General features: G+C 36.2%; 1 protein-coding gene across 1 annotated transcript in view; it reads left to right on the plus strand.

Annotated features, from left to right (window-relative positions):
- The window catches only part of ODAD2 (outer dynein arm docking complex subunit 2), a 69,685-nt gene extending 48,285 nt beyond the window's left edge, over positions 1-21,400 (plus strand). Inside the window, exon 14 of the mRNA XM_063149307.1 lies at positions 19,724-21,400. Within this exon, the coding sequence (XP_063005377.1) occupies positions 19,724-19,837 (114 nt within the window). The 3' untranslated portion in view covers positions 19,838-21,400. The remainder of the gene's footprint in view (positions 1-19,723) is intronic.
- The last annotated feature ends 893 nt before the right edge of the window (positions 21,401-22,293 follow it).

Consider the following 22,293-nt stretch of genomic DNA (forward strand, 5'->3'; position numbering starts at 1 on the left):
TGGATTTGATTTTTTTTTTCATCTTTTACCAGATATCTGGTGTTTCAGTGGTCATGCACAGTTGGATTAATGTCTCAGCCTCTGTAGTTGTGACTGGATTGCCTAATTCCAGGTGTTCTTCAGCACATGTTCATGTGCTGTGTTCACATACAAAGAATGTGTGATGCTTCAGGGAAACATTTAGCCTGTGTGAATGACACAGTTGCTGAGTGCTGTAACAGTTGGTCAGAGACTTTCTCGAAGCATTAGACTTTCTGACCATTCCCTATTCAATATTTATATACATGTTTTTGTCCAGGAAACCAGTAATAAAATTATAAACAGAAAATAATTCCAATCAGAGTGTTGTACTTCACATTTTGCTACTGCTTCAAACATTATTTGCGAATCACAAAACACCAGTGAGAGAAAACCAGTGTTGGATATTTTCACCTATTTGTAACTGCATACAAAAAACATTCAATTTTTTGAAGTGAGTCTAAATGATAAAAATCTTGGAAAGTCACTGGTCTATGTCAGCTGCCATGTGAAATTCTGAGGAGACAAACAGGGATTTTGGAGGAAGTTTAGAAAGGCAGTTTATGAAGTTACTCTTTTATGTTCAGTTTCACAATCAATGTTCTTATGACCAGGAATGGGACAATGGTTATGACCTATGACAGATGAATAAATGCTTTCTTTCTACCAAACACCAGAGGTCAGATGAATAAATGCTTTCTTTCTACCAAACATCAGAACATATTTCCTCTTTCTCAAGTAAAAATTCATGGCTGTGCTGGAAAATAGATTTGCATTTTCAAAGATGCAGTAACATCAGTGCAGTAACAATGCAGTAACGTGCATTTGCATTTTTGAAGATGACATATGGAGCACTAGACAGCAAGAGAAATTGATAGACATCAGAGTAAGGAACAGGTATCAATTTGAATTCAAGATTGGAGACAGCCATCCAGAAACCAAGGAAGAAGAGAAATCCAGTGAGGGTTTGGCAGTTTACAGCTGAGATAAGCAGGAATATCAGGCAATATTCTTTATACTTGGAGTCTGTGACCATTATAGAGAAAAAGAAGAGAAGAGAAATAGGAAAATTCACAGGCAACTGAAAGCAGCACCAAGCCATCACCACTGTTTCCATTCATGGAAACAGCAGAACATTTCTCTCAAAGCTGTTGCAGAGAAACAATGATGTCCACCTATATTTGCCTGCTGCTGAAACTTTAGAACAATCAAGCTCATTCATGAAAAAGAGGTCTAACTGTGAGCTAAAGAGTACAGGTTTGTTACAAAGGAGGCCCTTGTCAGACAAATTATAAAAAGACTGGGGAGAAATAGGAGACTAAGGAAGTGCAGTTACTTTAGTAGTGAAAAGATGAGTGTAAATATGTTTTAAAGGAAGAAGTAAAGTCATCAGAAGATGCCAAAAAATATTTAAATAATTTTCCTACAGACTATGTCAAGATAATACAATGCTACTCTGTGCTACAGTCACTCTTTTTCTTGCTGATGTTGGCAAGCTGTAGATTTAGATTGTTTCTGAGGTGAGTTAGGGAGGATGGGTGTGTAATAGGACAGGCACCCATGCAACTGCTCATACTATACCTTCTAAAAGACTTCAGGTATTAAAAAAATTCTAAGTATATACACATGAAAAACATGTTGCTGATTATTCCTGGTCATTCTTCTTTCTCAAATGAAGCAAGGTGAAAGATAATCTCTCATGGAAGTTAATTTCTGCTGTTTCAGAAGTTAAATTCTGACTTTGTAAGTGATATGAAGGATTTGGTTTTGTGGATGATGGTGGTGGTGGTGGTGGTGGTGGTGATGATGATGATGATTTCTGTGTAAAAAAGGCCTAGGAACTTTGATTGGCTTCATCATCTACAGAGTTGAGGTCAGTCTTTTATTATCATGCTAATGAGACTCTGAGAAGTCTCTGAGGAGATTATTAAAGCAATGAAAAAAGTAAGAACAAGAGAAATAAGCAGCCAAAGTCAGGCTGTGGAAGAACAAAATTAATCAAATTAGTAATTCATCTTAACTTTATATGTTTACACAGTACACATGCCAAACTGAAATAGTCATCCCAAATCTTATAATAGTCAAGGAAAAAGAATAGTGTTTTTACTGTTTCATCTCTTTTAATTTGGACATTTATGCAAAGATAAGACACCTTGGTTTCTACAGGCAATATTTTCTGGTTTCCTTTGGCAGTAATGAGAGTGCAGAGTCAAAGGTTAGAGCTGCACATCTATGCTGTAGGTATCTATGTTTAATGGGGTGAATCCCATCCAAGGCAGTGGAGAACTTTTAAAAATGAGCATACAGTTCATTTCATTATTAGATAGGAATGACAGAATTCTGAATAATAGTGCAATAAGAAAGAGCTATTAAAATATTAATTTTTCTTTTCCTAGAAGAATACAGATGAGTTGAATTTATATGCTATGATGGTGATGAAACTCAATCTGCCCAGCCATAACTGAAGCACGCATTGAGTATGATCTAATAATGCCAGATGTTTTAAATTAGTGGATCTAACTAACTTGAATCCAAGGATTTTGAAAGAGATCTTTGGCGTATTAAGGATGGATTTCTTTCATCTAATTTTGGCCACTTTTAGGTATGGAGTTTAAAGTAGTCTAAACTAAGACACCTTCTGTAGGCAATGGAAAGAAAGAGACACCTGCAGACTTATCCTAGCTGAAAATAGAGGCCCAAGATATCTGCAAGAAGTAGACTCATGAAAGTGACTAATTTTCTCTGCTGAATGTAGAAAGAACCTAGGTGACTAGCTCAGACTAAACAGCTAGCTTTCAGACAGCTGAATTTAAATTAATATCCTCCTGGATGTTGATTTTCAGCAAGCTTGTGGTGCAGGGGAAGTTGCAGGGCTGGAAGAGAGGTAATATGCCAGTATTTTAAAAGGTCAAATAAGATTATAGTCTGGTAAACTGGACACTATTCTCATGTGACATACTTGTAGGTCCATACATTATAATACTGGAAGGAACATTTTAATGACCAAGTCTGACTAGCCTTGCTCATGCAAACCAGAGACATTGCTTCATTTTTTTCTGTTTGGAATAGAGTATATCTTTTAGAAAAACACTGACTCTTTACTTAAAAAATTCCAGCAATGGAAAATCCACCAGAGACATCATAACTTGTTCCAGTAGTTAAATACCTTCCCCATAAAAACATTTGCACCTTATTTGTAGCCTAAGGTTTGTCTAGCTTTATCTTATGCAATTACACGCATGATACTTTTGCTTAGTAAACTGACAAGCCCTACAAAACTTCTGTTCTCACATACATTCTTATTGAAAAAAATTAAATTCTCGTCTCATTGTCATATTTTTAATTATCTAGGCAAGTGTAATCGCTGAGGGAATTTCTGTCTTTTTAATTCTTTAACTATGTTTGTGTGTCAGTTCTGAATTTTTTATTTTTGAACTTCCTTTTTGGACTGAATTGCAACACGTTTCAGGACAAAATTCAGTATTCCACTAATATCTGTATGAATACTTAAATCAGGTAAAATAACTTCCCTTTTTCTATGTAAGCTCGGTTTGAACATCAGAGATTTTCATTATTCTCTTTGGCCACAGTATTGCCCTCAAAGTTTGTGTTTGGCCAATTTTCTACTTTGATTTTCGTGTCTTTCTGGAAATGGATCCGCAGGTTAAACCTTTGCATGCTTATAAGGCTGGCCTTCATGCACAGGAGTAAAAAATCACCAGTGAATTTAGACATTGTGATATAAGGTGATTTTTTTTTCAGATGATTAAATCAGATTTAATTTTTGTCAAAATACTTTATAAATGTGAAAATACTTAGGTATCATTTTTGAAAGAATAATTCACGATTCAAAAGCAGTCACAAAATGTGTTCAAGATTTTTATTGTTTTAGAAAGGAAGATATTCAGAGACAAACACAGTGACCCTTCTTGTAATGCCTTTAAAACAAAATATTGCCTTTCCACAGTAGAGGACTGCAGCTTTGGCAGAGGTAAGATTCATTAGGAAACTGAAGGAGTTTACTGGCTGAGAAAGTGGTAAATACTTTTGAATTATAGAGACATAAGTTTATTAAGGTCTGTGAAAAGAATACCAGTGGCTTTGACTGTAAAGGGTGAAGCTAAAAAATGCCTGTTCTGCCTGCCAATGAAATTCTACCTTTACAGATACCCAAGCAGATGGTACATAAATATTTTAAAACATTTAAGAAGATCTTCCCACTGAGGTGATTTCCAGTATCTTATACAAGGATCCCTTGATGTTTTGACTTTAAATTTCTACTTGAATTGTGAAATAATTAGCTAACAAATAGTAAAGTTATCCATTTTTTTTATTTATGCATTTTTTTCTGTGTACTGTGATGATGCTTAAAGGCACTGATTACAGATAAAGGGGTTCACTTTGCTAGGGAGTGATGTGTACCTGCTTGAGAAGAAGATGACTCCAGAAAACTTCCAATTTAAATATAACACACAATAAGGTGGAGGTGAACAAACAGGACTGCTATAAAAACTATGTAAAATATTTATATATTCATATTTGATAGTTTAAGCAAACCAGGATACATTTTTAACTGCTAATTCATAACTGCAACTCAGTCATCTTAAGTAAAATATAAATAACAAATACTGACTGTAAACTTTTTGTAAAAATCTAGAACCACTGGAGAGTGGCCAGTCATCCAGACTTTAAGGCACTCACACCATATGGGAACCATATCTGGTGCTGTTGTCAGGCTTTTGAATTTGTGTGTCTGTGCTGAAGGCTATATGAAGTCCAAGCAAATTAGTCTCTGTTTAGCTTTGCATTGTTCTGAGCAGCTTTTATTTTCCAAATTAATAGAAAGATATATTTCTGTGCTGCACTATGAAAAAGTTCATTTTCTCCTGTTCTTGTTCCATTGTATATACAGAACTAATTATTTTTGGGCTAGAGGAACCATTAACCTAATGATTAAGGTACCTACCTGAAATGCAGATGATCAGAGGTTTCGTTCATGTTTTGATATTTTTTATTGTTGAAAGTTTCTATCCAACCTACCCATGCATAGAACTGATCTTTAGCCTTACTCTGTGGTCTGGTTTATGCTATTATTTGCCCAACATGGAAGAGCTCTGTTTTCTTATACTACAAAATACTAGTGGATGCCTCCTGGAATATCAGCTGTGGTCACTTATAACAACATCACCAGGAATGCTGAAAAGCAAATTTCAACTGCTTGGTACAGTGAAGTGGGCAAAGAAGACGCTCATGCCCTAAGAATGGGACTTGATTTGTATAATCATACATTTTAATTTTTTTAAAAATTGGTCTTTTCATCAGGGTACAGCCTCAAGAAATGCATTGGAGGGGAGGTAGGGAGAGCATGGATGTGTTAAGCTTGGGTTTGTTGGTAGGTTGGTTTTTGGTATTTTTGGCAAAGAAGGCAAAACAGCCATAATGTATCTTCTGAATCCTGTGTGGAGTTAATAGGAGGTATTTCTGCTTTTTGAGTTCAGTTCTTAGTGGCAGAAATGTTAGACTCTTCTCTTCCCTTGTTATATTCCAAGATATGAAACCCATTTGTTTAACCACTGTTTCTGAAAGTTATTGTGAAATGTAGATTTCATATTTGGAAGGTTTTTATAATGACTGTGTTAAAAAATACAGCTTCTGTAATTTATTGTGCAGAGCTTCCAGAAAACTGGTCATTGTTTGCTAAAGTCATAAATCCCTACAAGAAGTTTTGGCTAACTGTTTTGTGTTCAAAGACTTGCATAAGACCATCTTTGTGAAATAAATAGATGTAAATTACAAAACATGGAAGACAATTACTAGTAATTTCTACTGAAAGCATTCTAAAACCAACCTTTTATCACATACTATATTTATTTGGAGTATAGAAAACTAAATGGAAAAGCACTGGCACGTACTTCTTTAGGAGAATTTGGCAACAAGTTTGCTTGTTTTCTTGTGCAAGCCTTTGGTGAAAACATTAAATACACAATATGGAGTTTTACATAATAAAGCAAGGTTTAATATATCTTCATATTTCATGTGATATCTGTGCAATAGTACTATTGGGGTATAGTAGTATGTGTTTTCAATTTATGTATTTGTGTTGTAATTTTTCCTTTAGAAAAACCCCCTTTGTGACTGCAGTGGTTTGCTCTGCTCAGGCTCCACAGTTCAGGCTGGAGATACGGCGCGTCTGGCACATGCTCCAAGCTGATGCCTGTTGCTTTTTATAGCAGTTGTTACAGTTCTTGGACATCAAGAAAGAGGGCACTAGATTCCAAAACTTCTGCATGTCTGTTGTCTACCAAAAATATGCTAAACCCCTTTGCCAACAAATGTATTGATCACATCACACTTTAATTTTGGATATAAGAGATTCCATAAACTAAGTCACATACTAACATGTTTTATTCCATTTCAGGAGGATTAATGTAAATTGACAGTGTTACACCAGTTTCCATTGCGTTGGCAACTGCCCGGTTGCTTTAAACATTTTGCTTACAGTTTCAGCTCCAGGAAGCAGGAGCCAGTAGCTGTTCTACCTTCATAATAAGCAAAATGTCACCATTCATAAAGTAAGGGTACTTTTAGGTAAAACATTTTGCTTTTGCACCATTGACAAAGGTAATGAAGTTTGGCTTTAGTATAGATTAAGCCTCAGACTTTAGATTACTTTTTCAAAATTTCACATTACTGAAGTTTATGATATGTAGCAAGTGTTCTGTTAAAATCTGGCTGATTGTGGATGGGAAAAAACAGCAGCCTAAGGGAGATCAGCTTATTTTTGCCCAAACTCTGTGCTTCAGGAGATCTCTAATTTTGTAACATTTGGATAAAAAACCTAGAGGCTGGCATAAAGCTCCTCTTGGCACATTTTAAACATCTTTTAGTCTTATAAAAAGAAGCTTGTCCCACTAAGCTGTACATTTGTTGGAGCTGTTTAACAGTAGCTGTGCCCTGCAGCTCTTTTAGTGATAAATGAGCCATTTCAAATAAGGGCAATTGCAGCCAACTGTGCAGAAGGAATCATTAAAAAAAATTTAAATAGACATTTTTGAAGCTTAAAAATGCACAAACAAAGTATGTTAAATCAAAATATATGCTGCTCCTTTTAATGGAAAAGATTGCTACTGGCTAAGTCTGCCAGCTTCAATAGGTGTGCCAAAAAGCCAAGGAATCTGGCAGAATCTGCAGACAGCAGTTCCATCTTTCATCTATATTTCTTTTCTGTATTTATCTTGCTTTAGAAAATGCAGAGAATGTCTTTTCCTTCTGACTTGGCGCTATTTCCAAACCACAGAAATACACAGAGCAGCTTCTTGCAATTGTTTAGCTCCCTGCACCAGTCTTATCCTTGTGACTCTATGAATCATTTCTTTCTAATTTGGCAATAATAAGAAAGAAGAGCATTAAAATATTTTTATGTTTATGGAATAGTATCTTAGCTGAACTGTCAGATATAAAATTAGGTTTCCTAATTAAGAGATACTGGGTTTAATGTGTAAGGACAGAATGCCAGGTAATTATTTTTGACATTCAGCTGATCAAAAATAGTTTCCTTGTATGTAAGGAGCTATTCAAAGAATCTGAACATAAAAAATACCAAGAAAAAAGTTCTACCTGTAGAATCAATCACTCAGTTCAGTTTGGCTTCAAGCCTTACTCATTGTAATCTCTCTTATATCACTGTTGCAAAGCACACTCTGGTATCTTTTAAGTGATAAGGCACAACTTATTGATACCCCTTTCAAAGGAAAGATGCTAAGGAAAAGCCCATTTGCAGTGTGTGGACTATAGGATGGACTCTAGTGTAGTGTTCCTGGTCAATGTTCTGTACTTTGGCATCAAATCTGAAGACCTGACAAGGCTGCCAGGCAGCACGAGCCTGGTGAGAATTCTGTCCTGACTTGAGTGAGGGCAGGGACTGGGTATGAATTGCTGATGCAGTTGTGCTCATTTTACAATCAATTGCATATGAAAGCTAAAATGTATCTTCTCCTGGACTATAAGTGAAATTTCATGTGATTTAATTTCATTGAAAATTTGATTTTAATTAATTTTGCCTTTATCTCTAAGGGTAATTATTGGCTGTATTTATCAGCTGCTAGTCAGTGCAGAATTTATTGCCATGCCATGGTTTATGATAATTCTTCATCTCTGGAAGCTTTGAAGAAAAAAATGTAATGTTAAAGTGAGAGAATATTATTAGCCAGTAACACTTTTTAATTACTGAAAGAGTCTGATACACTACAAATTGCATGTTACCTTTGGATTTAGGAGAGCTGTAAAGCTAGATAGAAGGTGCCTTTAAGGTGATTCTATTCTACTCATTGCATTTGTATTGAAGGTATAGATAAAAATAAAAAAACTTTTCCATGGCATAGGATTGAGAAAGCAGCAACTCATGAACGTGCTTCCATACTGCTGTACAGGTATGACAGTTCCAAATACCAGGATAAGATACATAATTAGGGCTCTGTGAAAATAGAGAAAAGTTTAAAATGTCAAGAAGGTCTTTAGAACACCTAAAGTCAAATCTGTGCAATCTTCACAAATGCAACATTCATTAGACTGGATTAGCACCTTCTCAGCATTCCAGAGAGACATAATTGCTGGACTCCAGAGGCACTATAGGCTAAGGGAGTGTGTATATATTGAAAAAAAGTCTGTCTTTGGCACTGGATTTGCTGAATATTCATGGTATAGAGAATATTTTATCAGTCTTTTGCTTCTCAAAGAGTTTTGTCTTTCCATCAGTTGATTACTGTATTGGTGTGCAATAATCCTGTTGCTGTTCGGAAAGGTGGAATTGACCATGCTTGGATTTTAAGAAAGCGTTGAGCAGCACTCTTCACCAACAGCTATTAAAGAAGTTAAAATGTGATGTGATGAGAAGGCAGAGTCCTAGAGAAGATAAATAACTGTTTAAAACTCAGGAATCAAAGTTTAGAAATTAGGATGAAGTTTTGGAGCCAAAGGATCTTCATAAATGGTAATAAATGGAAGGGTAGTAAGTAGTGATGTCACAAGCTGCTGACAGTACAGTTCTCTTTGAGAAGTGCAGACAGAGACAATTGCAAACTGCAGTTCACAGTGCAGAATAGAGGTCAAGTGTCCTGTGCAAATACATCATAGCTCAGTGCAAAGTTTTCCCCTTTCATGGATTTACTACACTGAGCAGTTTTGCTCACTGCACGTGCTGCAGATAGTGCCAGTAACTATTGGTTAGGATTGAAAAGATGTTTGGGTGATACAATAAAGTCCTTGCAAACAATTTGGACAGAAATTTTTTCAGTGTAAGATACAGTTGGGGACACCATGAAGCCCTGACTTTGTTTCTGACTGAGCAGGCTGTTTCTGTTAATTTTTCTGCTCTTGGTCTCATAATCAAGAATCCTCATGAAATTTGCAGTTACTTGTAGGTGTTATTTATCCTTAAATTTTTGTTGACATCCTGGAGTGTGGGGGGAGAAACTGATAGTCTGTTTAATTCTTCTGCATCAGAAATGCATATGAGGGAATTGTATTTTGAGAAACTACTCTTTCACAAAATTTACAGTATTGTGCATAAAGATACTTCTGTTCAGAGAAGGATGTTAAATTCCTTAATTGTCTTCATGAGTCAAACCCATGATGTGCTGTTGAAATGAAAAAGTAGCCTGTTTGAGTGGGGAGCTGATGAAGTAGAGAGCACATTCCCTGTGTGGGAGCAGTACTTTCTCTTAAATCATCTTCCACATACTGCTTTTATTAGGTGGCAGCATGCCTCAGACATACTCACCCAAGAATGCCCACCACGTGGTCAGTAATATTCTTGTGCTTGCACTAGTTTTGTGAAATAATGTCTTGGGTAGCTGGTTAGCTCCAGCCATTTCCTCCTACCTGAGAGACAAAGGAACCACCACAGCAGCTTTAAATCATGATTCTTTTAACTTTTTGCAGCAACATTCAGGTAGAGGGTTCACATTAATTTTTTTTTCTCCTGTGTTAAAGCACAGAGTTGCATGGTTTTAGAAAACTAATTTTCACATCTTCCCCCGCATGCTTTAACCAGCTTTAGCAGAGCTTTTATGCATGTGGTACAACCTCCACTTGCCCAAGCACAACTATAACTTTCTTTTTATAGACCTAAAAGAGCTCAAGCAAATGAATAAGCCAAAAACATTTCCAAAACCTGAAGCTTGGAATTGAAGTTGAGAAGTTAATAAAAAAATTGACGAACAGGCTTTTGTTCTAATCAGAGAAAAGCTTTAAATTTAACTTTTATTAATTGATTTTTCATTTACTGCTTCATAGCTACGTCTTTAGAGAGGGAAGGAAGCAGATCAAAGTCTCTAGTATTTCTGGCATATAAAAGTCAGACAGGTATTATTACTTGCTTGTTTGCATTCAACACAGTATTTTTAAAAGTCTGTGATCTCACAGAGCTTCCAAAAGTGAGCAGCCATTCAAGCTCCTTGTGGCCAGAGTCCTTGTGTGGCTTTGGAGAGATGTTTTGCTTATTTTTGAAAAACTATCTAACTCTGCTCTAAAGAGCTGTGTGCAAATCACAAATATTTTGGTTGAATATGGCCCGATTGGAGTGCTAATTCAAGCAACTCCCTTTTTTTCATCACCAAAAAACCAAAGCATTTATCTGTCACAATAAGTGTACATGGTAATGTTTTCCTCAACACAGACTTTTTAAAAGCACACAAATTTCCAGCACTTGTAAATTTATTTTATGACAACTGACCAAACTGTTCATAAAAAATTTGCGTTTATTATAGGAAGATGACTCCTTAGTATAAAATAATTTGGTTTTCTCTAATAGCAAAAAAAAAAATAAGCAGTTTGAGAATCTTGAGAAATAAATGGTACCATACATTTAATTTTCTGATATTCAGAAAATTTAGACTTAATGATATGAATGAACATGTACCCTTGTCCATGAACAGCTCCAGATCTTTTCTTGCTTCATCACATTCAGTTTCATATTTGTATGAATAGATCTGATCTGTGTTCATACCATCTATACATTTATTTACCCTGTGTTCTAATTCAACATTTTCTGGTACATTTGCTAGTCTAAAATCAGAGTATATGTTGAACAGTACCACTCATCTGCCAGTTTATGTAAATGTATGCACTGTTGCAACCCCCACATCTTAAAACATAGGACTGTAGAACAGTCTTCTTATGTGCCACAAAAAAACCCAGCTTTAAAATGTGCTGGCTAGTGATTTCAAACAAATGCTATTGTACAAATTCACAGGGAGAACCTCCTGCTTTTATCCCCAGACTTTGATATGTAAGGTTTACTAGCAAAAGCACCTCACTGGTTTTGATTATAATGATCCTATGTAGGAAGAAAGGCTGACCCTTAGAGCACTGGACCTAAAGCTATATTAACTTCAGAGATCAAAATCAGTACTTTCAATTGAATACAGAAGAGAGTTTGAAGTCAGTTCACTCATACCAGTAGATCTAACATACTTTTAAAATATTGTTACAGTCAGATTATGTTCTCAGATCCCTATTCTCAGGATAAGATGCACTTGAGAGAAACACTGCAAAATTTGTCAAAAGTCTGGAAACTGTAGTGTCCCTTTATTGCAGTTCACTGTTGTTTTCAAAGATGGAATAGTTAAGAGTCCATTTCAGGAATATCAGACAAACTAAAGGGAAATAAACCCCACATCATGTTTTCAGAGCATTTTTGAGAAATCAGGCGGAATCCTTCAGAATGTCAGGGTTAATGGACAGCTTAAACCTCATTTTTTCCTCTGTTGCTGCTGATAGTTTATTTGCAACTGCCCCTGATTAAATTTAATATAATTTTCATGTGATTACTAGAGATAGACAAAATTATAGTATTCATATCCATAGTAATGTTAAAAATATTGAAACAAAGCTGAATTAGCAAATCTTTCTCAATTTCCTATACTACCACCTCAATAATGTTTAAGAAGGATAGGAAAGGTAAAAGTCATGCTCCTGCAAAATGAAAAGGAAAGCAAAGAGTGAAAAAGCAGGTTAGTATGGAAAAGGAGTAGGAAATACAAAAAAGAAAGATTAGTCAGGCTTGCAATGATACAAAGGAAGGATAGTCCACAATGGGTTACTGAGCCAAAGTAAACTGTGAAAGGGACATCCATGACATAAATTAACAGTTTAGTATATCCATTCCATATAATAAGTTAGCAGGCTCATAATTTAATCTTAATAAATTTTGAAATGTCACTCTATTGAAATCACAAAAAAAGTTTTTTATTCTCTCTATGCCACCAAAAGCCTTTTATATGTTAATCTTCTTTTGAAAACTACAATGAAATAAAAATAAAATACAGAAAGTAGTTGAAATAAAAACACACTGTGAGACCTGGGATTCATCACTTTTGGATTATCAAATCTGCCTATTGTTTTTTATGGGATGAATTTCATATCCTGTAAGACTTTTTGTACATTGGAATGTTCATGATGATTGAATTCTTTCTTAATATTGCACCAAACGTCTTGCAGCTGAATGGAGATTCAAGCTGTCTGCCTTTAAGGTCTCCAATTAGTTCCATATAATTGTACCTTTTAAACAAAGATTAGAAATAACTTTGATTACTAGTTTTATTTAGCTACTTCACCTTTGCATGATATTTTTATAGGCAGTTAGATTTGCACCTGAAATAGTTGTAAATATTTCTCTGAAATCCTGTAAGTATCAAATTGAGATAGGAAAACCTTTAAACTTAGAGTATTTTTAGGTGGTTTGCAAATTTGCAGTTTTTAAACTATTCTACATTTCATCATTTGACATTTTGTTGCTTTTCTCCTTGTCAGTAATATTCACAGTTCTCTGCCCATTTATTGTGTCTTTGCAGAGAAGGAGGGCATCTTTCTCTAAATAACTATATAAGAAAAAGACAGTAAAACAGATGAGGTGAAGAGAGAGCTGTAGAGTGTATTCATATTTTGTAGCTATATAAACATTTGCCAATATGTCTGGGTGTACCATATTATGATTCCCTTTAGGCATATAGGTTTTATGTGTGTCTCCAAAGTAATGCAATGCAATGCAACATTTAACCTTATTGGAGAATATGACAACTATATTCCTATTTTGTATGTTATTATTGTGTGGTCTAGAGATTTCTTTTCAAGAGTGCTGTTCCCATTCAGATATTGAAGAAATATGGCCCTTGTCCTAGATGCCTTTCAGTTTAGTTGTAACAAAGGAGGGAGCTAAACAAAATAGATGAAAATGGACAGACAGCAGGTAGGAAAAATGGGAAAATGGAAAAATGTATCCAGAAGGATTTTAATCTTCAAATCTATCATGGTGTAAAATGAGTTGTAGCTCACTGAAACTGTCTATCCTGACAAAATAGTAAACATCTCATGGTAAAGTACCAGTAATCACATGTTCAGAATATCTCACTGAAACTATCAAGCCCCACTTTTCTTTTCCCCTCATTTCCTGGCATTTTGTGGGATTCATCTTGCCAACAGTCGTTTTGTCCCAGGCAGTCACATAAGAAAAATGGCTTGCCAAGGACAAATCACCTGTCTTAAGTCCTGAGACAGATGAGATGGTTTAAGTGCACAAAAAAACTGCAGTCAAGTCTGTTCTCATCCTAACTTGTAGTCCTGCACCTCCTTGCGGGAAGTGCACAGGTTTTCCAGCTCCTGTACTCTTTCTTAGGGAGGATGAAAAGGATGCAAAAGAAGAGACAGTTCCTGGCCAGCCTGCTGGCTGCCAACATGTTCAGGTGTACCTCAGCCCAAGCTGCATCCTTTGGACCTCCTGATACCCCCCAGCCATTCTTGAGTGATTCCCAAATGTTGCCCTTTTCCTGTGGCTGCCAGAATGGAGGTGCGTTTCATGGGAGAGAGGAAGGACAGAAGTAGGACAAGAAAGGGAAAGAAGCCAGGTGTAATCTTCCTGGGATTTCTCCTATCCCAACCAGAGAGCTTCAGTTTCACCTCTTTATGTTCAGAAAGGGTGAAGAAAGCTGCAGCAGGGGTTGCTCTGATTTTAGTCCCAGGGAGGAGAGACCCTGTGCAAGGGGGAAGCAGCACAGTGAGTGTCAGCCTTGCTCATTTTTTGCCTTCATTGGAATTTCTTGGTACTGGATTTTGTACAGCTGCTAGCTCAGTGTTCCCTGGTACGTGGGACTTTAGTTTGAAATCTGTTTTCTTTGTGCCTGTTTTCTGAGGAAAAAAACTAACAAACAAACAAAACACCCCAGAACTTACATGAGCATCTTCTTCTTAAGAGTCTGAGTATGGTAGATATTGTCTTATCCTTTTGTTCAGCTGAAAAGAAAAATCAGGAAATTGGCCTGAATTTTAGTTTAGAAACAGTGACTTAGCTTAACCTTCATTATGCTTTGATTGTGGAATATGTTTTATTATTTATAATTTAATTTTATGAGAAGAATTTTCATAGGAATATGTGTAACGTAACACTCTAACTAGGTGCTTTAATATTTTCCAGTGTGCACTATGGTGTTGAAAGTTAGAAAATGCTGGCTGGATCTAGACTGATACTTTCTTGGATAAACCTCTACCATATGCTTTTATTTAAAGTATTTTTTTTTCTTTTAGGTTAGATTTATAAAAAACATGTGAAAAATGTCTTTTTTTTGAAAAAGAAGTGTTACGCAATTAGAAAATCACAGTGCTAGAAATTTTGCATCCTTCAGGAAATGTTGCATGTAAAAGAAGCCAGATACTAAATCTAAATTTAAAAAAAAAAAAAAGAGGCAAGTTCTGCCACCAACTGGAAATGCTATGTCAATCTACAAGATGTTGTACTGAAGTGTATGTCTTTAGTTCCAGGAATTTTAAGCTCTATGTGAACTCTGACTGGCTTCCCAGTATAGATATGAATCTTGTTGAAGGAGTTTATCCATATTTCCTTCTGATTATAAAAATTTAAATAAGATTTGTTTTACAGGGCAGAAAATCTAAAGAAGCCAGGACAAAAAGGGCATTAAGTATTTTTTATATAGTTATTCTTTATTCATCATTTTCATCCATGTTCACAGGACTCTGGGGTATTGAATAGGCTGATCTTATTATCTATTTTGTGTGAGCAGGGGAGCCTCTTTCCAACAGCCTTGTTCTGTACTTTCCATTGTTTTATAAAACTTGTTGTGGACACATCACATGACTAACCCCTTATTTAAAGATTATTCCATGCCAACCTCTATACTTCCTGCAAACATGACACCCTATGCTTTCTGCTTCCCCTCTCTGAGTCTGGAAGCTGCAGTGACTTTGGCTGAAGGAAAATGAGTAATTCTAAGTTATTGTAACCAGTACATGGAGACCATCTGAGATTTTGTCAGATTTAGGGTTTGTTGGTACAATACTTACCTCTGCTTTTTCTGCTTTTAAGTCCCCTTGGGCTACTTTTGTAGAGGTGAAAAAATCTAGAAAGACATCATTGTTTGCAGTGATACAGGCTAGAGACTGACAGGCTGAGGAGCATGGAGATTTACTGAAAAGGGTATGGATATTTTGCAGACAACAAGCAGAACATTAGCCAGCAGTGTGTCCTGACAGCAAAATCACAACTCTGGACTGACAACAGGAGCACAGCCAATAGGTTGAGGGAAGAGATTGTTCCCTTTAGTACTCATTAGATCACACCTAGAATTCTGCACCCAGATTTGGCCTTCGATGTAGGGAAGGTATGGATAAACCATAATAGGTTCAGCAGAGGACCAGCAGGATGGTCAGAACCTGAAGCACTGCTCTGTGAGGAAAACCTAAGGAAACTGGGCTTTTTCAGCCTGGAGAAGAGAGAGCTTTAAGTGGTTTCAATAGCAGCCTTGTAGTTGCTGTGGGGAGTTCAGCCATCAGAAAGATGGACCAAGGCTTTCCACAGTGATGCGTGGCAAGAGGATAAGAAACAATAAACGTAAACTAAATCAAGAGTAAATAGGCACAGGGAAAACTTTTTTATCCACCAGGACAGTCAAACATTGCAATAGGTTGCCAAAGATGTTGTGCCATCTGTATTCTTGAAGTTTTTCAAGATCAGACTTAAAAATTCTGGGCAACCCAGCCAAACCTCATAACTGACTCTGCTTTGAGCATGACCCTAGGCTAGAGATCTCCTGAGAGCCTCTCTTTTCTGAATAACTCTGTGATTGTGTTGTCATAATATAGTATCACAATTCTGGGGTAGTAATAGCAAAACTTTAATTGTTCTGAATATTTAAATGATTTGGCTGTGCATCACTTTTGGAATCCAGAAATGCTACATATGCCCTGTACGTTCTCCAAACAGCTTGTATTTGTGCTTATTTACTGGTATGACGTGCAAACTGTGCAAAAATATTGGACTCTAGCCTTGGAATATAGATACCTGCCAACAGAAAATGAAGGCTACATGGTGCTGCAAATGCTTTCTCTGTCTATGGAAAGTGCCTTTTATGTGCCAGAAAGAAGCATTTATACCACATGCTTTTTTTACTGCTTCTCACATCTGTTAACATTTACATGTGTCAGAAAACAATACCTGAACAGTAAAGGGAAGGGATACATGAAGTTCAAGGGTATTATATCAAGAAAAATGGCATGTCATATTGCATATAGTACATTGGAATAAAAGAAAAGGAAAAAGGAAAAAGATTTCTTGGACTTGTCAAATGTACCTAATACGTGGGCGTAGTTTGTATATACTATCTATGAATGCATTTCCATACCTGAATTGAATGACCCAAATTGCCAGTAAATGGAACTGAACCCATGAAAGGGTCAAGGAGTGATAATCAAGAGGTGAAAGAATTATAAACGTCTTGGTTTATTAAAAAAAGAATAAATTTTATTTCATGAAAGGCAGGATTTATATAAAAATCTTCAAAGTTGAGTTCCTAAATACAGAATTACCTACTTCTGTTGAAATATTTTGCATTTTTGATAATCTTTTCTTCAGCTGTCTTTTTGTTAGTACAAAAGGAGTAGGTTAACTGACAAATGTTGCTGTATATCCACAGTCCTTTGAGGCAGCTACTGTATTGGGCAGTGTTTCCAAGAATAGTGGTTTGAAGTCTCACAGTGAAAATCCTGAGACACAGTGTAGTACTGGATTTTGTATGACGTGGCAGTTCTTGCAGATGTTACAACTGGCAAGTGATTTAGAAGAGCAGAAAATTAGAGAGAAGCTGATCTGTGATCCCCTGAACACAGAAGGAAAAAATCAGTATTTGATACCTTTGTAAAAACTGGTGTTTGCGTTGGTTACATATGTACCACTAGTTCTTTAGGCATCTGTTTGGGTCTTTTGTACCAGTTTCATGTAGGATTCTGTTCTTTGATGCCTCACCCTGATTTTCCAAAATGCACCTACAGAAGGAGCATGGATCCTCCCCTACATCTATTGTGATTGCTAAAAATTGAGTTCTTTGTGGAAAGTTACAGAAAATACCTATTCTCTCAGGTCTTTTGAGTCTAGAAAGAAATGATGGCTAAAATAAGAGGTAACTAACCTTGAATTTAATCCTACCTAACACGTAGTCATAATAAAGGCAAAGGTCAATTTTTGTTTTTTCCTATGTTCCTACTAGATAATGTATCTCTAAAACACTGTTTTTGATGAACATCTGCTCTTGCACATGGATACAAGTCTTATCTGAAATTTTTCTGGATGTTAGAGTTCCACACTCATTACACTGAAAAAGCCTTGTGTTAGATATGTGAAGTTGCAATGAATAATCACATAAGGCATATGGTTTCCTTGCCCCCAAATTTAAAACCTAGAGCTTTACCAAAACCACCATATGAACAGCATGTGCATACATATTTTTGGGTTTGAGTCAGGGATATGAAGGATCTATAGCAGTTTTCTTCTCTTAGTGGCACAAGAAAGTTGTGAGGCACCTGAAGAATCAAGTGGCAGTTTAAGCTGGTGAGAAATGACACTTGACAAATGGCAGAGAAGAAAGATCTTCATCCAGCAGTGTTTCTGAAGGAAAAAATAGAAGTTAAGCATTTGATAAGCTTGCATTCTGGTCTTTGTGCTTTGTAGAGCTGCTTTATTATTACAGGCAGACCTGTGGTCTCCTTAGTCTTATTTCCACTTGAAATCTGTGGTGAACCTTCCACTGACTTCTCTGGTTGCTCCCCCTGGCCCAGGTTTTGCACACAAATAAAGTATAGAAACATTTCTTCTCATGTCACTTTACCTCTGGTCTATCCTTTCAGAAGGGTTCATATTTTAAGAGTCCTACCTAGCTACTTGGACCTAGATATCTGATTACAGGAATGGAAATTTTAAGAGGAAGGATTCCTAGGAAAATATTATCATTGATGCTTAATTGATAATAATAAAACTGTTTCTGACATAATTCAGGGCTATCACAGGCAGTCTTACATGTTGCATGTAGAGGTCAAAGGGTGAAAGGTGACTGGAAAGATGCTTGTTTTGTACATTTGGCTAACACAAATACTTCCTCAAGTACAAAATGCTTTGATCTCTCTAAGTAAATGCCATATGTGTGCAGCTGTGGCCCATGCCTCACGACTGCTGGAAGGTTAGGAAAAGGTAGCATATGAATTTGATGTCTGCATTCAATTTATGCTTTTATATTTAGCAGTTCATAATTTTGTGTAATATTTTAGCTGTATGAAAAATATGCACCAGAGTTGAGTGATAACAGATTTCTCTGTGGTTTAACTCAACATTGTTTGGGTGAATACAGATTCCTAAGTATTGCAGACTGAAAATACAGGTTTTAATTAGGAGCTGTCTGAGCTTCAAAATACCTGAACTCACATTAAGCCTGGCAAATTTTCAGAAATCTGGGGGCTGCGTGGAGCTGATTTAAGCTAAGCAAGAGTCTTCTCTTTTCCAGCTATATTGCATTTGCAGTTGCATCACTGACTTGCAACACACTGAAGTGAGATCACAACCCATTATTAACGTTTTTCTGATATGTAAAAATGTTTTATGACCAAGGCCTGTCTTGTGTCATACTCATGTTAAACAGTACCTTACTCCCAGGGAATTTCCATTGAAAAATTTGAATGACTTCCAGAGTAGAGGATCTACTATACATGACTGAAAAGCTGAAACAACTCCAAAAGTTTGGTGCCTTTCTCAAGCTTTTGTTTTTCACTTTTACATTCAAATGTTTAAGACTGGTATGCCCAGATCTATATCCTTCAAGATGTTTAACAAGAGTAGTTTGCTGTTACAATAAAGAAACCTATTGCAGTCAGTGGGACATAAGGATCCATCACATGAATCCAGTTTCATGATCAAGACCAAAACGAAAAAAAAAAAAGCAGCATGGCTTTGTCTTTTAAAAATATTGAATGTATACAATTGCACTGGTATACTTTGGAGGGAAAATTGTGACTCACATGACTCACATAAAGTATGTGCAATTTCTCCTTACAATAGCAAAAATACAAGTCACAAGCAATAGAATTACATAGTGCAATGAGCAGAAAAAATGATATGAAAATATCAATTCACAGGTACAAATATGGTAAAATATAATGCATTGCACTTTTATGTGGATGTTAATAGATATATGCATACAAAAGTATACATGTAGTAGATACATGCATATGTATAATCTGGTGTTGTTACTATGATTGCAAGTATTTTATTTATCAGGTGTGTTGGTTAATTAATGCAATTGTTCTAGATATGATTTGAATGTTACTGAAACAGAAGCACACTGATTTGTTTTTTTCTCCTCTGTGTTTTTGCTAGCTCCTACTGGCCATGGTAGGCTCTACAGATGACATTCTGCAGGAGGCAGCAGCTGGTTGCATAGCAAACATTCGCAGATTGGCTCTGGCAACAGAAAAAGCAAAATATGGCTGATGCTTCAGCAGCTTTTACCAACACACTTGTTTAGCAATTCAGCTACATTTAAATACACAACTACTCCTTCTAGCATCTGTATTTCATAGCAGAGCTCATCTATTTGAAGATAATTTAAAAAAAAAACAAATCTGTGGAAACTTATGTTTGATTTTACATTACTGGATTGTCATCCCTAGGTTTGATAAAACACTCATACCTAATTTGGTGTGTGTTTTAGCATTACACCCATCCAAAGACTATCAGTTATGATATGTCAAAGACATTTTCTGCAGTTGATGTGCTTTTATTTTCATTTATTGTAGCTATACATGGTTTTGCTTATCTGTGACATTACAATAAATTTTGCTTTTCTGTGTGTGTGGTTATGCAGCAATTTATGAATGTCTTGAGCAATTCCCTGCATTATAATCTTGTCCAGTCATCCTCTCATTATGCTTTTGCATGTTTGATCAGTTGTGACTCACAGGAGAGCAGGAAATGCAGATACATGAATCTCACATCTGGCATTATATAAAGGCTGCAAACAGCTGTAGCAATAGACATCACTCCAAATTTCCCATTTCTACCAACATCAAACAAAATAGTGCTTAATTTTATAATTAGCTGATGAAATGTGTTTTAATTAACACGTTTAACTCAGCTCTAAATAGTCAGATTTTAGATTTACATTTGCACATTATCTTTTTGTGGTTTTTAATTTTTAAACTGAAGACAACATTGTATTGATGTAGTTACTTTATTTCTGTATAAAATTATGTTCAGAATTACACTTGCTTTCAAAAATGCACAGAAATTATTATTGATACTATAAATTATAGACCCACTGTACATTCCATGCTAAACAAATAATGCTAGGGCTTTTCAGTGAGAGCAGTAATGTCTTAATTACAACCACAGACTGCAGGCAAAAATGAATGAACACAAATATTTAAATTCCTTGCATTTGTAAGGGACTCACTTCTGAATTGTTTTTTTACTTCCCTTAATAATTAACAATTTTCTTGGTTTAGAAGAAATACAAAATGTAGAAGAATTTTGTAATTTCATTATTTTCCTTCAACTAGCATGATTTCTCAAGGCAACTAACTTTCTTGGTGACAGAAGCTTCTGAGGAAGACATAATGCCAATCCACTTGTTTATTTGTGTTTTCTCTGAAGCAGACATGAAGACTCATTTAAAATATCATTTTGGAAGACTTGCACAGTTCTGAAAAAGGAAAATTACAGTGGACCCTTAGGGAAGGTGTAGAGACTATTTTAAAGGAAGCCAGCTATGGACAGATGCTGAAGCAGTGTGGAAATCAAAATGTCAATCCAAGTGTATTTTTTGATCAGTGCAAACACCAACATAGTCACAGGGTTCATCACAAGCTCCATCAGCATCCAGTCACCACGTAAATGCTATTTTAGGTTTTTTCAAGCTCTGCTCCACAGGCCTGGTATGTTATTTTGACTAAACATGTGTATATTATTATACTGATGTCACAGCTGTAGTAGTATCATATGCTTCATTGCTATACCCAAAAATACTCCTAAAATAAATGCTAATTGCCAAATTCATTTGAAAGAGAAGAGGCTTGATTTTATTTTTGTCTCTTCTGTGAGAGGAGCTGTGGATACAAATAGTTTATCACAGTCTCACTTATGAATAACACGTAAAATGGTAGCTTATTTTTCTAACTGTTGAAGGGCAAAAAACTCCCTGAAAATAACTCTTGTCCTTAGCTTGACCTCTCAAGGCACACTTGACTGGTTTAGCATGGATTTCAAATGGAATAAGTTCTAAAGCAAGCTTAATTTTATGATACAGGTGTCAGGGCAATAAATGTCACGTTTCTGACAATGAAATGGCCTCAGTTTGCCATTCTCACTCACACTGGTAGCCCTTATGCCTCCGAATAGTTAATCTGAAACCTGTATTTAAAACCTCAGACAGTTAATCCCAGACTTAAGATAACTTACTTGTGCTGTTTTCTTTTCCTTTACCATGCCTGAAGTTTTAAAGTTCTGTACAAGAATTGTTGAAATCAATACAGATCACTACACAGGCAAAGAACTAGTATTAGAAAAATACATCTTTTTTTGGCTAAAACTGGTAGATTCCACGTAATTAATATAAAGAGATTTAGTTGTTGGAAAATGAATAAATGAATGTGATCCCTGGCCCCTGTGAATGATGCAGTACAGCGTGTACATTTGAAAAGCTTCCACTTTGTCCACAGATCTGAGTTTCACAGTGCTGCAGCCCTCTGAAAAGGGATCCTCACAAAGCTGGGTGCCCCATGCTGCTCACACAGCCCTCCAACCCTCCTGGCAGTGCCCACCAGCCTATTCAAGCCCTGGCACCAACCCAAGGCACTGCCACCACCCAGGCCCAGCACTCCCATTGTGGATACCCAGGCACCAGCCAGCTCCCACCCCCTGGCTCCCGTGCTTGGGAGGGAAAAAATGCC

The sequence above is a fragment of the Melospiza melodia genome, chromosome 1 (genome assembly GCF_035770615.1).
Source record: "Melospiza melodia melodia isolate bMelMel2 chromosome 1, bMelMel2.pri, whole genome shotgun sequence".
In the NCBI taxonomy this organism is placed as follows: domain Eukaryota; kingdom Metazoa; phylum Chordata; class Aves; order Passeriformes; family Passerellidae; genus Melospiza; species Melospiza melodia.